Source organism: Gracilinanus agilis, chromosome 2, assembly GCF_016433145.1.
Source record: "Gracilinanus agilis isolate LMUSP501 chromosome 2, AgileGrace, whole genome shotgun sequence".
Taxonomy (NCBI): Eukaryota; Metazoa; Chordata; class Mammalia; order Didelphimorphia; family Didelphidae; genus Gracilinanus; species Gracilinanus agilis.
In genome coordinates, this window is record NC_058131.1 from 469,479,224 (window position 1) to 469,495,774 (window position 16,551).

The 16,551-nt window shown below is 38.4% G+C and overlaps 1 protein-coding gene across 1 annotated transcript in view; it reads left to right on the forward strand.

Annotated features, from left to right (window-relative positions):
- Positions 1-6,937: 6,937 nt before the first annotated feature.
- The window catches only part of LOC123235815 (potassium channel subfamily K member 16-like), a 44,343-nt gene continuing 34,729 nt past the window's right edge, over positions 6,938-16,551 (forward strand). Inside the window, exons 1-2 of the mRNA XM_044662028.1 lie at positions 6,938-7,135; positions 16,003-16,120. Coding sequence (XP_044517963.1) covers positions 6,938-7,135; positions 16,003-16,120 — 316 coding nt within the window. The remainder of the gene's footprint in view (positions 7,136-16,002; positions 16,121-16,551) is intronic.

The window sequence follows — 16,551 nt, forward strand, 5'->3', positions numbered from 1 at the left end:
AGGTCAAAACAACTCTAAGGTACCATCTTACAACAAGCAGAGTAGCCAATATGACAGTAAAGGAAAATAATAAACCTTGGAGAGGATGTGGCAAAATTGAGACACCAATGCATTGCTGGTGGATTTATTAATTGATCTGACCATTCTGGAGGGCAATTTGGAATCATGCCCAAAGGGCTTTAAAAGAATGCATGCACTTTGATCTAGTAATACTGGGTTTATATCCCAAAGAAATTTTTAAAAATTGGACAAGGATCTGTTTATACATAAATATTTATAGCTGCGCTCTTTGTGGGGATCTCCCTAGATTGGAGAATGGCTGAACAAATTGTGGCATATGATGGTGGGAATACTATTGTTCTATAATGAATGATGAATTGATGGATTTCTATAAGAACTGGAAAGACCTACATCAGGGGTCGGCAACCTTTTTGGCTGTGAGAGTCATAAACGCCACATTTTTTAAAATGTAATTTCATGAGAGCCATACTCTGGTAAAAGTGCGCGCTCCTGTAACAGCGCCTGAAAAAAAATTGACTTTATGGCTCCTGCAGAAAGAGCCATATATTGCCGACCCCTGACCTACATGAACTGATGTGGAGTGAAATAAGCAGAACCAAGAGAACATTATGCACAGAAACTGTAACATTGTGGGAAAATTAAAGTGATTGAGTTTGTTACTAATAGCAATCCAATAATCCAGGACAACTGTGTGGGACTTATGAGAAAGAATGCTATCCACATCTAGAGAAAGAACTATGGAAGTAGAAATCCAGAATAAAACATATGATTTATCACTTGTTATATGGGTATATGATTTCGGGTTTTGGTTTTAAAGGATTACTCTTTTACAAAATGAGTAATATGGAAATGGGTTCGAGTAATAATATAAATATGTATGATCCAGTGAAATTACTTGTCAACTCTTGGAGGGGGAGGGATGAGCGGAGGGAGAAAACATGAATCATGTAACCATAGAAAAAATTTAAAAATAAATAGATAAATGAAATAAATAATACAAAAATTAATAAGTGGGTTGGAAACATCCACTGAGAATCTTCTTATGTATAAATAGACAGTCTTAAAAATAAATCAATCTTTTAAAAAAAAGGAAATAATTACTAAAAATTGTGTCAACATATGAAAAAATAAAATAAATGTAAAATAAACCCTTACCTTTTTCCTCAGAACTGATACTAAATATTGGTTCCAGAAGAATGATAAAAGCTAGACAATTGGGGTTGTCACTTGTCTACTAGGGTTGCATAACTAGAAAGTGTCTTGAGGCCAGATTTGAACCCAGTCTTCAGGCCTGGCTCCCTATTGAGCTACCTAGCTGTCCCTACTTCTACCTTCACACTTTCTCTGATATATACCCCTTTTTCCTTCTGACAATACCACCCATCCTTGTCTCTACCCTCATCATTCCACAACTGGGCTATTGCATTAGTCTTCTGGTTGGTCTCCCTGGCTCAAACCTCTCCTTACTCCAATCTATCCTATACTCAGCTTTATCTTCCCTAAGAATAAGTCTGATCATGTCATCCCCTACCCCCTCACCCCAATTCTCAATTCTGTAAATTCTCTATTACTTCTAGGATCAACTAAAACCAGTTTAACTTTTAGAGTCCTTCATGCTCCCTTCATAACCAATCTTCTTATTTTATACCCATTCACCCCTCTTAGCTTTCAGTCCAGGGATACTGGCCTCCTCACAGTTCCTCAAACTATAAGGTTTCTGATACAGTAGGGTTTAAAAGAGAAAGACCTGTGTTCCCAGACCACAAGGTACTATAGCTGCCAGTTTACTCACTGTGTCTAGGAAAGAGCTTAGGAAGTACTCTCAGGGAAGACTGATGTGGACTTAGAAAATGGCTTGGAAGTGATGGAATGTGCATGAATTGGGAGTTAGTATTTTGTGAGAGAACATTTGGTTTGAGAAAAGAGGAGACCATTTAGATTGTGGGAGCTTAGAAAGAGTTAAAGAGTGACCAAGTTAAAAAAAATCAATGTTGAGACTTCCAGTTGATATGGCAATATGGAAATTCCTAAATGAGCTCAACTCTTCCAACAAACCTTCCCAACTTTTTATAATAAAAGTTCACCAGATGAAACAATGATTTACAAAAATTGAAAGGAGAAAATACCATTAGCGTTCCCAGCCAGTCCAGGACAGCAGAAGAAAGTGGCTAGAAGTCTGAGCAAGGACATACCAATAGCACATAAAACTAGTTCAATCTCCAGTAAATGGGATGTAAAACCTTGGCTCTCAGTGATGGCTTTTTAGAGATTGAATGCCCAAACTGCAACCCTCACCCTGCATGTGAGCCATTCCCTTATCCCAGACAGGGGAGGGAGGAAGCACTCACATTGGGCCACCGGGGAGAGGAATGGGTCATGTTAGAAATATCCTTAGGTATGGTGGAGAGGGGAAGGGGCATAACCCTCACCTGCATGCTCCAGCATGCCTGCCATAGGTTCACCAAAATGGCCCTAGTCTATTGGAACTGAAATAAGAGACAGGATGAGCCCTTTCTACACCACTGTGTAGCGGCAGTCTGAGTCAGGGATTTTGTGCACACCTTGATTCCTTGCAAGATCCTTAAAACTGACACTACTATCAAGGGTTTTAGCAAGAGAGAGGACCACCTCCCACAGAATGATTGCTCAGGGAATGAGATTGGGGCTTCTGAGACTACTGCAATATCTGATTTTCTATCAAAGTCGTAGCATGGGACAGAATGAACTCCATGTGGGAGATGGAGAGAGGGGATGTTGAGGTCTGCATCCTCTCTGATCCATGAAGGAGCCAGAAGCCAAGGATGCAAAGCTGGGCAGGGCAGGTAGGGTCTATATATTCCATTCAAGAGTGTGTTTTGGGATGGAACCAGGCCATGGCACAAAGAAGCTTCGCCTTTTCTCTCTCATAAAGAAATTCCATTATTTCTCAGAACCTTGGCTGTAATAGGTATTTTCTTTCTAAAAAAGAGATTTCTTGTCCAAGGAGCCTATATCTCAAAAAAAATAGCCATATAAGTTCTGAAGTTTTCAGTTTTATTTTTTAACCTTTTAACTTTCTATTCAATAAGGGTAGATTCTCTGCCTCCAACTGCTAACTGACTTGGGGTTAGACAATCCCAAGTTTTTTCACATTATATCTTTCCTACACAGTAAGGCCCTAAAGGGTACAGATATATCCTTTTCTTAGAGGAAGGGGCAAGTAGAACATGTCAAAGACTGAATAAGTCATAAAATTATCATGAAAACTTTTGCTATCTCTAAGGTCTTTGGATATTAAAACTCTTGATGAAATCAGCAGTATGGCCTTGAAATCCAAGACCTATAAGTTGGAAGATGCCAGAACATGGATTTTTTCCAACATCTAGAATACTCAAAGTAAAAAAAAAAGTTAAATGTTTCTCCTTCAAAGAGGATAAGGAAAGTCACAATTAGGTGAAATAGTGATGAGTAATCATTGAAGTTGTTAGTAAATTGCTTAATTTGTAACTAGATGTTTTCATTTTTAGAATGGCATTTTGGAAAAAACACATAATTCTACTAATGAAAAGGAGAGATGTTTAAAGAATATAGGATAGATACCCAATAAATTCATTGAATGAGATATGTTCAGAAATTGGAGGCAAGAAAAGGCAGGATAAATACAAATGTGCTCTATGATGCTATGAAAACAGTGTTATCAGAGCTGAAGTTTAGGATATACTAAAGCTGGAAAGAAATACTAAGTATAATAAAACAGGATTCTTGTGGTAGACAGGTATGTGTATTTATGTATGAGTGGATGTGGCTCTCTGTGCGTGTGGTGGAGACCAGGGGAAATGATCAACAATGAAACATTAGAATTTCTCTACCAGATTGAATAGATACTGATATTGAATGATGTAAAAGAAGATGGAACAACTCAGCTCTTGTTTTGCATCTCTTTTTTTCTTTTTGGAATACAAAAGACAGATGAAACATTTTTCAGTGAGGGGCAGAGACCCAAAAGATATGAGAAGGTAAAAAGTTCCCCTGACGTACCACTAGACCATTCTTATGGAAAAGCTAAAGAAATATGAGATGAGAGGTCCTGGCTTCATATTTGGCCTCAGACACTTACTAGCTATGTGACCCTGGGCAAGTCACTTGATCTTATTTGCCTCAGTTTCTTCATCTGTAAAATGAACTGGAGAAGGATATGACAAACCACTCAAGTAAGTAAGTATCTTTGCCAAGAAAACCCCAAATGGGATCATGAAAAGTTGGACATGACTGAACAATAATAAATGTGGTAGTCATTTTTTTTTTAAGCACTTAACTTCTGTGTATTGGCTCCTAGGTGGAAGAATGGTAAGGGTGGGCAATGGGGGTCAAGTGACTTTCCCAGGGTCACACAGCTGGGAAGTGTCTGAGGCCAGATTTGAACCTAGGATTCCAGTCTCTAGGGCTGGCTTTCAATCCACTGAGCTACCCAGCTGCCCCCTGGTAGTCATTTTTCATCTGTTCTTTGAAATCCAAAAATCGTTCTCTTTGACAGAAAAAAGAGAAATAAATGTGAACTTGTGTTCTAAAAGAATTTCTAAATTCTAAATTCTAAAACAAGTATAAGATGGGGGAAGAAGTTGATCCAGGGATTACAAACTTAATGACAATGTGACATGGCCCATAAAAAAAGCTAATGTAATTCTAGATTACATTATTATCTTATATTTTTTAAATATTTAATTTTTAAAAATATCCACCCTATTTCCAAATATACCCTTTCCTCTTACTTAACCAGCTGGCCATTATTTATAACAAGGAATCAACAAAAAGAAAAAAAATAGCAAAAATAGCCAACTCTATGGTCTCCCACATCTACAGACATAGTTTTAATAATGTTATAAATAAAAATTAATCTCTGTTGTAGTCAGCTGAGGCAACTTGTCAGAAATAAGAGCTCAGATAAAGCCGAGAGAGAGACAGACAGACACAGACAGAGACAGAGACAAAAAGAGACAGAGAAGGAGGGAGAGGGGGAGGGAGAGAGGGAGAGCTAGAGAAAGACAGGGAGAGAGAGAGAGGGAGGGGAGAGAGACAGAGAGGGGGAAAGAGAGAGGGGGGAGAGAGAAAGACAGAGAGACACAGAGACACAGAGAGAGACACACAGAGAGAGAGACAGAGACAGAGAGTCTGAGAGACAGAGAAAGACAGAGAGACAGAGAAAGAGAGAGATTCAGAGAGAGAGAGAACCAGTCCAGGGGAGTCAGTTAGTTAAGAAACCAGTCCAGAGAAAAAGAGAGTGCTCCACTTCTCTAGCTGGCTTTTTAAAAAACATCACTCCTCCCAGTCTCACATCTTAGGTCAATGGCTTTCAGAGTCATGTGACTTTATGCCTGACCTGGAAGATACTGGGAGATGCTGAGATGCTGGTGCTGATGCTGGCTGCTCTGGGGGCACAGTGACAGGGCGTCAGACACGTGACGGATTCCTACATTGAGTTTCTAGGGTGTGAGGGATCAAAGCTGGGATGGAGGACCCCTAGATATTTTACTTCACACAATATATTACATACAGCATCAGCTCACACATACAGGGTTGGCAAGTTTCCAACAGCAAACAAAGGAGTGCTGCTTTTTAAAATTGTCATAATGTATCACTGGGTCACAATGCAAAATATTAGGGCTACCTTCAGGCTAACTTCAAGCCTTTGTACTAGGGTGAAAATATGAGACATTTTAAAGTACCTGAAGAGTGTAGCTTAACTGGGATCATGTGTGCATCAGAGGATCTTGGTAGGACAGGGCTCCTTGGGGTATAGATACCCTTCACATAGTGTTCAGAGATCTAGAAGACCCAGAATCGCTAGGATGCTCCTGATAAAAGAGCAAAATAGAAAAGAAGAGGGTCTTGATCTGGCCTCTTAGGACTTTAATTGATTTGAAAAATCCTTGAGATCGTATTTGGATTAGGTCTCAAAACTCAGATTTTAAGCCACTTGGCACTCACAGCCCATGACTTCCTACCGAGCCAGGCAACAGTGGGAGCCTAAGCAGAGCCTCTCAAGCCACTTTAATGTAAACTTGTTCCTCCAATTCTCTAAAAAGATAACAAGACCCAAGGGAAGAGGCCTTTCTAGACCCGGGCTAAATAAGCTTTTATCTTCAAGTCTAATTTTAAATAAATATTACAAAAGAGACTAATCTTATTATATTACTAGAGAAGCCACCGGGGCATGTACCCCCAGAGAGTTTTTTAGCTGTAGAGCCAAAAAAAGTCATCTCTTTGTTTTATTGTCAAATTCAGACTTGGTGAAAATAGCTCCATTTTTACCTTACCAACCGCAAGGCTTTTCCTTAACGCCCTTCCCCTTCCCTCACACCATCAAGGCAGGATTCTAGAAATGAAGGTCACAAATTAGCTGGCCTCAAATCATCCAGGTCAGAAAACAAAACAATAGTCTTCTCTTTCTTAAAAAATAAACCTGGAAAGTGGCCCAAGAGCAGTCACAATATTCATGTCCTTCAGTCTCTTAGCAAGTCTATGCAACTAGTTTATGTGAACTGGTTTTATGGCCAAGTGCCAAGTTCCCTCCCCCAATTTTACCCAGACTGACTTGCCAGGGGAAGTGAGAAATTCAATATTTCACAGAGTGAAGGAAGTCTCTGGTCAGGAAGAGTTCAATTTTCCTTTTCCATTAATATTATGAGAGTAGTCTCCTTTGTATATTTGTTTAAAGTTATACTTGAAGACAAAAAATCATTTAGATTCTGGGTTCAGAACAGCCTTTCCTCTTGGGCCTCATTTGTGTGTGTGTGTGTGTGTGTGTGTGTGTGTGTGTGTGTGTGTGTGTGTGTGTGTGTGTGTGTTTTAAGGGGTTGGGGAAGGAAGCAGTTTTACATTAAAGAGATTTGAGACTCTCTGTCCCTGGTTCCCACTGGAACCAGCTCTGCAGAAAGCCATGGGTGATTTAAAAATCCAGACTGGCCTACTGATGATGGCCTGTTATTTTATATACTTAATATTGGGATCTTTGATATTCCAAGCCCTGGAGACTGACTTTGAGAGAAATATGATAACATCAGTATATGAAACGAAAGCTGCTTTCCTGAGGAAACTTAATAATCTAACATCAGAAGATGTTGAATCCTTTGTGAAGGTAAGAGAAGAGGGAGCAATGGGTGTTGGAGAGCGGGTAGTAGCAGAAATAGCAGTGGCAGCAGAAGTAGTAGTAGTGGTGGTAGTAGTAGTAGCAGCAGTAGCAGCAGTAGTAGTATTAAAATGAAGTGGGAAGCTTGGGAGAAAATCAAAGAAAAACAGATAAGGAGGAAGTAGAAGCCTTGGCTTCCCCATCAGTAAAATGGTGGGTGGTGGGAGATTGGACTAGATGACCTATAAGGTCTCTTCCATCTTTAAATCTAAAATGGTGACAGAGATGAAGTTGGGGAAGAGACAAATGGTAGAACAGACTTTCGGGGATATTGGGGATTTAAGTCATTCTGAGCTCTTAACTCAGGAACAACTCACTTTTGCCTGGTCCCATCATCTAAGACTGTCTTGATGTTCTGAAAGAGAGGGAGGTTTAAGGGTGCCATGGAACTAGAATTTGTCCCTATTTAATTTCTGGGCTGATGTGGCATTAAGTTCTGGGCATACTATTTTAACAATGATGCTTTAACTCTAATAGCCCCTTGTCAAGTGTCCTAGGCAACCCTGGTGAGTCCTGTATTCTAGAGAATGCATTATTTTTTGTCTTTAGAAACTTTCTTCAAGTGGTCTGCTATCTAAATCTAACTGAAATCACTTTTGGTACTGTTTTGGGTAAACATGGCACTTGGTTATTTCAGGAAAAAGAGTAAGGTTTAAATGAAAATCATTCTAATTTCAAATCACCTTACCCAGAATGCCAGGTAAAGTGACCAACTGGGGAGAGATGGCAAAACTAGGAGGTGGAGAGGAGAGCTAAGGAAAAAAGGTAACATAAGATAATAGTGTAGGGATATTTCAGGATAGCACCTTTTGATACTGGAATAATTGTTTTCAGTCAGCATCCTTGTGACTCCATTTGGGGTTTTCGGCAAAGATACTGGGGTGGTTTATCATTTCCTTCTCTAAGTAATTTTACAGATGAGGAAACAGGCAAATAGGGTTAAATGACTTGACCAGAGTCATACAGCTAGTAAGTATATGAAATCAGATTTCAGCTCAGAAAGATGAGTCTTCCTGTCCCCAAGCATGGTGCTCTATCCGTTGTGCCATCTAGCCCTAGATAATGGGGATTGATCAAGGGAGATAGGAATAAGATGGGACTTTAGCAGTTTACCTCATTTAATAACAAATGACCAATTTCCTTCTCAATGTGCATTCATCAACATTTCTCCAACTCCAAATAATGTTAATATCCTCATGATAAGGATGGAGGAAGCTGAACTATAACTGGGAAATTGAGTATCATAGAATCAAAATGTTTGAATGAATCCATGTGGTATGGCTGAGAGAGAGTTGCATTTAGAAGACCTAGGGAAGACAAGCTGTGTGATCTTCAATAAAACCTTAATCTTTCCAGAGCTGTTTCCTTACTTGTAAAATGGAGTTAATGCATATACTACTCTACCTCAAAGAGTTATTATAAGAAAAGCATTTTTAAACCTGAGAGTGCTACAGAAATGTGAGTGTTGATGACAAGTGGGATTATTTGCTGTTTTAACCTAATTAATAAACAAAGCAGGAATTGCCACCCTTCCAGACTTAGTAAAAATGTGAAATGTTCTTAACAGATAGTTAAATACAACTATTCTGTAATGCACATGAATATTTCCTTTACAACCAAGATTTCTAAGACACTCACAATTATGTTAAACTATCCTTAAGCCTATCCTTGTCAGCCAAAGGAAAGAAAAGACAGAAAACTTAAAAGAGAAAATGTCTTTGAAGGGGAAAGGGGAAAGGTTTATTACCACCTTGCCTATTTTCTTAAAATATCTATTTAACACATACACATAGAGTAGTGTTACACTAGGATATGTACAAAAATTGGGCAAGTATGTCTACAGCTACAAGGTGAAAATATAGAGAATCTAGGAAGTGCATCACGTCCATAAGGTTGGGAAGAATGTCTATTCACGACCATGACACCTGTTACATATGTAACATCAAGGGGTTCCTCTCAACTCTAATCCTTTGGTATTTTAGATTCTCAGGGATTTTATATGTGTGTGTATCTAAATATAAGCATATGAGTGTATGTATGTGCATATATATTCGCATGCAGCAGGCCTGGAATTAAGGAGATGAGTTCAAATGTTTAAAGACACTAACTAGTTTGTGTGACTCGGGGCAAGTTACCTTACTTCTGCTTGCCTCAGTTTCCTCCTCTGGACATTGGGGATGATAATAGCAATCCAAGATTGTTGTGAGGATCAATGGAAATAATAATTGTAAAGCACTTAGCACAGTGCCTGGCATATAACAAGTACTATATAAATGTTATCTAATATTATTATAATTAATTATCATTGTTATCTTTTAACAATTATTTAATAGGTATAGAGAACTTCTAGTGAGTAACTTCTGCTGCCAACACCTTCTCTACAACTTATAATTTTATTAGGTTGCTTGGGTCACTGAGAGGTTAGATGATTTGCCCAGGTTCATACAGCCAGTATTGTCAGAGGAGGAACTTGAACCAAGTCTTCCTGACTCCATGGCCAGCTCCCAAATCACCATGTTGCCTTTAGCTAATTATGACTATACAAATACAACTACATATAGTACCTTCTCTGCCAAAGCCTACAAATCAAAAGAAAGTACTTAGTTAGGACAGAATAGCAAAGTAAACATCAAGGGGAAATCAAGTGGCAAAATCATTCTGCATTCTGTCCCCATAGCTCCACCATACCCAATACATAAAGGTGCAAAGGAGGAAACACTTGTCAGATAACATCTCCAAGATAATAAAAAGCTGCATTGTGCCTGAAACCCTTTTCATAGATAGCTCCATCACATTTTTATTTCTGCCTCTCCAACTGCTATTCCTCTGAAGCCATATTTTTTTTCTCTCCCAAGGTGTTACTTATATCTGGCTGCCATTGACTGTTGTAGGTGCTTAATCTATGATCACCACTTATTATCTTCTCCCATGACTTGTTCTTCCTTAAAGGTGTTATTTCTGATCTTTTATGAGCTTGCTCAGATCAACATGCCTAAAAGCTAATCACTATTGTCATCTCTTTTGTTATTCAGGCATCTCCTTACCCAACTAGCTCTGCCAACACTGCCTCAATAAAAAAATCTCCAGCCTACCTCCTGGGTTGGTTTATAGAGAGTGAATTCACTTAAACTTTTGTTATGGTTTATAGAGAGTGAATTCATTTAAACTTTTGTCATATCATGTTAGCTAATGGCAAAATCATTTAATTATATTGAATATACTGTTGCAGAGGGTTGACTTTTTGAAGTGAATTATATGCATTGATTTCTGGATATGAGCCATATTTGTTCATTGTTAGAATGCACAGATGAGTTTCTTCCTCAGATAATCTTTCTAGTGTCTTCTAAGTTGTACTTCTCTGTATTCACCATTGAAATGGACAATTCAAGGCTTACTTGATGCTCTTTGCCACCATAATATTCTGGACTGTGAGGATGTTTCAATATTTACTACCAGATTTATACTTGTATAAGTACAAACATACTCATATCTTTGCCTATATATTTTGTCTGTACCTTAAGTCATTCTAAATTTGGTCCCAGTTGATGCTAAAATTATAGATATTTTCTGGGTCTGGACATGTTGTAGTCATGGTTTCCACTTTATCAGTGACATTTAAGACTTCCCAAAGGATCTCCAGAAGCACTATGAAATAGCCCCCAAACAGGTAGTTCTTACCACTAAGCTCACAGAGATCTAGGAGCATATACTATCCTAGCATAGGCAGTAGATAGATTTGTTCATCATAAGTGTTCATCATAAAACAACTGACCTAAAATCATCACTTGGCATTTTCCATTTAATACTACAGCATATGGGTTCATTTAATAGAAATATTTGACACAGAATATATTTTCAGTTAAGGGGAAAAATGCATTTCCTATCCTGAAGGAGTTCACAGTCAGAGAGACAATATGAAACTATGTGCAAACAAAATATATACTGGATAAACTGGTGATAATCTTAGGGGAAAGTCATTATGTTTATGGAGGACTATAAAAAGCTTCTTGCAGAAAAGGGGAAGTTCTCCTGAGATTTTAAAGAAACCAGGGAATCCAGAAGGCAACACATTTTGCTTTATCCTAAATCTTTTCCTTTCTTATTCTTTTCTTCTAATAGCTGTGATGGCAGGACCTCTTTGGTTACCCTTTCCAGTACTGGCTAAACCTATAGCTCACTAGCTAAGGAAAGAGTGTTGGATTATTCCTTGCTCCCCATTGCCAATTTCAGGTTCTCTCTCTGCCTCCATCACTTAGTAACTTCTCCTCCTTTTGAGGATCATACTATTCATATCTACCCCCCCCCTCAAAATCAATGAGTTTGGTACATGGCTCACAGTTTTTCTCTCCTTTTCAATTCCTTTCTTCATACTAGGAGACATATATATATATATTTACGTATATATATATATATATATATATATATACACACACACACATACACACATAGAAAGAGAGAGATATAGAGATTCATTCTTGATCTCCCTAAACCATTTAGATTTTCAACCTACTCACCTCCTATGCCTATTCCTTCAACCTTAATCACACACAAAGTCATGTCCTTAATCTTGCCATTACTCAAATATGTGCCACTTCCATGTTCAAGAGTTCTTATCTGAACTGCTTGATCACATGGTTTGATGGGGATATGATTGGAGACGTAGACTCTAAATGATCACCCTAGTGCAAATACTAATAATATGGAAATAGGTCTGGATCAACAACACATGCAAAACTCAGTGGAATTGCTCGTTGACTATGGGAGGGTAGTGGGAGGAGGGGATGGAAAGAACCTGATTCATGTAACTATAGAGAAAAAAATTCTAAATTAATTAAATAAATACATAAACTTAAAAAAAGAGTTATTATCTGATCTAATCTGACCATAATCTTTTTTTTTTCTTTCTGACCATAATCTTTTGGCTTTTCACTCATCTTCAACCTTCCCCTACAAAATTCTAATCTTTGCCTGCACTTTGATCTCCAATCTTATGGCCCCTTCAATTTTCTCCTAGGCCATCTCCCCTGCACTAGCCATTATCTCCTCTTTCCTCTGTCTTGACCCCTTGTTGAACCAATACAGTTCTATATTGTCCTTCTGTCTTTGAGTCTCCAGCCCTCTTGTCATTTTGTCTGTTATATCTTGCTAAGTCTCAGCCTTAGACCACTTCTACCATTTGTTGCCTTTGTTCCTACACATGTGCTTCTAAACAAAAGTGGAGAAAATCATGCAGCTGTTCTGACAGAGTCCATTACAAATTTATGCTGCACAACCTCAAATGAATCCTCATTGCTGCTAGGAAATTCTATTATGCTTGCCTTATCAGTACACTATCCTGTTCTCCACAGCAGTTCTTCCAAACCTTTTCGACCCTCCTTGAGCCTTCCATAGCTCTCCCATTTGCTTCACTTATAGAAAAAAAACTGAGACTATTTGCAATGGCCTCTTTCCTTCTCTTAAACTAAACATGTCCAAAACAACTCATTATCTTTTCCCTGTCTACCTTCCCAGTTACTGTAGAGAGAAACAGGATTCTCCCTGTTCCTTAGACTTGAAAAATAGAAGTCATCCTTGATTTCACTATCTCTAACCACTCCACCTCCATCCAATCTGTTGACAAAGTGTTGATTTCATTTTTGCAATACCTCTTGAAAACGTTACTTTTTTCTTCTCTGTCACTGCCATCACCCTAGTATAGGCTTTCATCACCACACACCTGGACTGTTGTAATAGTCTGCTGGGGAATGTGCCAGTCTCAAATCTCTCCCCACTCCAATCCATCCTCCATTCAGCCATTAAAGTTATTTTCTTCTGATCATGTCATCCCCTTCTCAAGAAACTCCAATGGCACCCTACTACTTCCAGGATCAAATATAAAATACTCTGTTTGGCATTTAAAGCCCCTCAAAACCTAGCCTTCTCCTACTCTTCTAGTCTCCTTACACCTTATTCCTCTCCACATTCATTTGTATGCTTCAATCTAGTGACAATGTCCTCCTTGCTACTTCATAGACAAGACACACTATGCATTTCTTGGCTCTAGACATTTTCTCTGACTATACCATGTGCTTTGGTTTCCTTTAAGTCCTAACTAAAATCCTTTCTTCTGAAAGAAGCCTTTTCCAACTCCTCTTAATTCTAGTCCGTTATCTCCCTTAATTATTGCCTACTGATACTGTATGTAGCTTGTTTATAAATATTGTTTGCTAGTTATATTCCCCATTAAATTATGAGTTTCTTGGGGCAAAGACTTTTTCTTTTTTTAAATCCCCATCATGTAGCATAATGCCTGGCACACAATAGTTGCTTAATAAAAAAAGCATTTATTGACTGACTGACAGAAGAGGGCACATAAGAGAGATGTTACAAAAGTGGAAATGAGAGGTCTAGGCCAGTGGTTGAATGTTCAAGATAAAGAAGAAGATGGTGTCAGAAGGTTTATAAGTGATGTGAGATAAGGAATAAGGGAGATGAAAGCTCTTTGAGATTTTCTTTTAGTCACTAACTTCTGTATGATATAAATTTTATAACTTATACTTACATCTTGGCACCTAAATCAATATTAAGTATGAGAAGTAAGAGACAGTAAATAGTCATAATGGTTGAGTGCTTGGGTAACTGGGATGATGGAAGTACCTTCATTAGGCAGGTGGAGTTGTGAGATGGGGATTGAGAGAGAGGTTAATGCTAGACAAGAGGATCTGAAAGTCTTCTGCATAGAAATGATTATTGAAACCATGGGAGCTGATAAGATCTATCACCAAGTGAAATAGTGCAAAGGAAGAGAGGAAAAGGTCCAGGACTTGGCAAAAGAGATAGAGAAAAAAATACTATACAGGTAAGAGGAGGGCCTCAGATCTCAGATGTGACAACAATGTCACAAAAACCTAGAGATAAGAGAGACACTAGGAGAAATGAAGCACAAGCAAAGCCATTAAAGACAGTCTTGACCTAATAGCTTTTGATAGGTGGTGGGTATGGCTGTGAGGCTGACTCACAAAAGAGCTAAAATAGTTCTGGATACTGCCATGTAGGAGATAGACCATATAGCCCATATAATTCATCCACAAACCAGTAGATGGCTATGCAGATGGGAAGAGAGCCTAGCAGATAGCACTAACATTTAATAAATATAGCTGAAAAAGCACCTTGGTGGAGAAAGCCAGGCAGATGACATTGCTAGAATAGCTGATGATATAAGTAATTCTACAAATGAGAAAGTAATGTGACAGTGTTGGAGGCAAAGAAATATTCCAGCTGTAACACAGTCCCAGGGGTGTGAGTTGGCTAGTGTACATGCATTCTCTCTTATATGTGCTTTTTGGCTATAGAAGTTTCTTGGATGCATGTGATCTCACTCCTGTGTGAGTTCCCTGGGTGTGTTTTCTCTCTCACACATGTCCCCTGGCTATGGATTTTTTCTATTCATGTTCTTTCTTCCACTAGTGGTATAAGAATCTGTGGGAAGATGTACCTCTGTGTATATGGGACAAGGGGTTGCCATGGTTATTTACCTTACTATTTTGTTAATATAATATTTGTGCTTTGCAATACTATGTAATAAAAACATTTGTAGGAGGGAGTGGGGTGTCATGGGTTGTGATTTTAAGTAGAGATTGACCCAAAGCTTTCCTTCAACCTGGGTATAGCTTTCAGGATCCTGTATTTGATGGTAATTAGGGAGAGGACTGGCTACAAATCTAAAATGCATACTGAAGTTTGAAAATATGAATTGGACTTTGATAGCTGAAAATTTTATTTTACTTCCTGTTTCAAGTTTTTTAGCCATGTTTAAGTTAAAGGTAGATGTTAAGGACAAAAATACAGGTAGTTAGCTGGTGCAGTGGATAGAGCACCTGGCCTGAAGTCAGGAAGACTTATTTTCCTGACTCATTTTCCTGAGTTCAAATCTGGCTTCAGACACTTAACTAGCTGTGTGGCCCTGGGCAAGTCACTGAACATTGTTTGCCTCAGTTCCTCATCAGTAAAATGAGCTGGAGAAGGAAATGGCAAACCACTCAAGCAAGTATCTTTGCCAAGAAAACCCCAAATGGGGTCATGAAGAATTGGACACTACTGAACAACAATAGTTCTAAATGACATTTGGAAGAAAGCAGTCAGAGGTAGTCCTGTCAGCCAGCAAAAAGCTTGTTCTAATTCAGTTGGGGTTTTCTGAGAAAATGATTTCCATTTCTTTGGCTGACTCCAAATTACCCTTGCAAATGACTAAACCTACCAACAGGTTAGTCATCTCATAAAATCTGCACATATCTATTCACAGTCTTTTAATAATAAAAGCCCATTCACAAACCTTGCTTCTCTCATTACCACATCTTATTCTGATACCTAATTCTTTCTAGGGTCATCTCTCCCCGCTCCCCCCAGGTAGGAGAAATTGCTTGCATTTTATTTCAACTTTTAACTACCCTCAACCCAATTTCCCAGAGCCTATTTCAAAATGTGAATTTGACCCTTAGTTAACTAAGACCTTAATTTTCTATTATTGTTATAAAGAAAAGATAGCAGCAGCAACAAAAAATAACATTTATATAGTTCTTTAAGGTTTTGCAAATGACACTTCACACAAAAACTCTGTGAGGTCAGTAGTACAGTTTTTATCCCCATTTGGCAAAAAAGAAAGTTGAAGTGCAGAGGAGCTAAGTGACTTGCCATTGATTTGTGGTGGAATTTGAATTCAGATTTCCTTGTTCCAAATTCAGTACCCTTTCATTGTGCTCACATGATTTCCTATAAAAAAAATCACAAGTAGACATGAATTTAAAGATTGCTTCTTTTTTTTTTTTTTTAACTTACAGAATCTGACTCATGCTGTCCGAAATGGAATATATCCCCTAGGAAATGCATCAGACCATCATACTAATTGGGACTTCAGCAACTCCCTTTTCTTTGTGGGCTCCATTGTATCAACAATAGGTAGGTATTACACCTATTTTCCAAACATCCTGAGATTTTTCTCTAGGTCCACAGGATCATAGGGTGGGAGCTATTAAAAAAAAACAGAGTGCATATAGTCAAACCTTCTTTATATTTAAGGAAATTTAAGTGAAGTGAATTATTCAAGGTCATGCAGGTAGTCAGTGGAAGGGGCTTAATCTGATTTTAAATCATCTGTCTTAAATTCAGTGCTCTTAAATGAGAATACTACCTAAATTTGCTTTACCCTAGAAATTCTAAGGATAAATTTTCAAGAAAAGCTGGGGTGATGGGGAGAGGGTATAGCTAGGTGGCTCAGTAGATTAAAAGTCAGCCTTGGATCCTAGGTTCAAATCCGGCCTCAGACACTTCCCAGCTGTGTGACCTGGGCAAGTCACTTGACCCCCGTTGCCCACCCTTAACACTCTTCC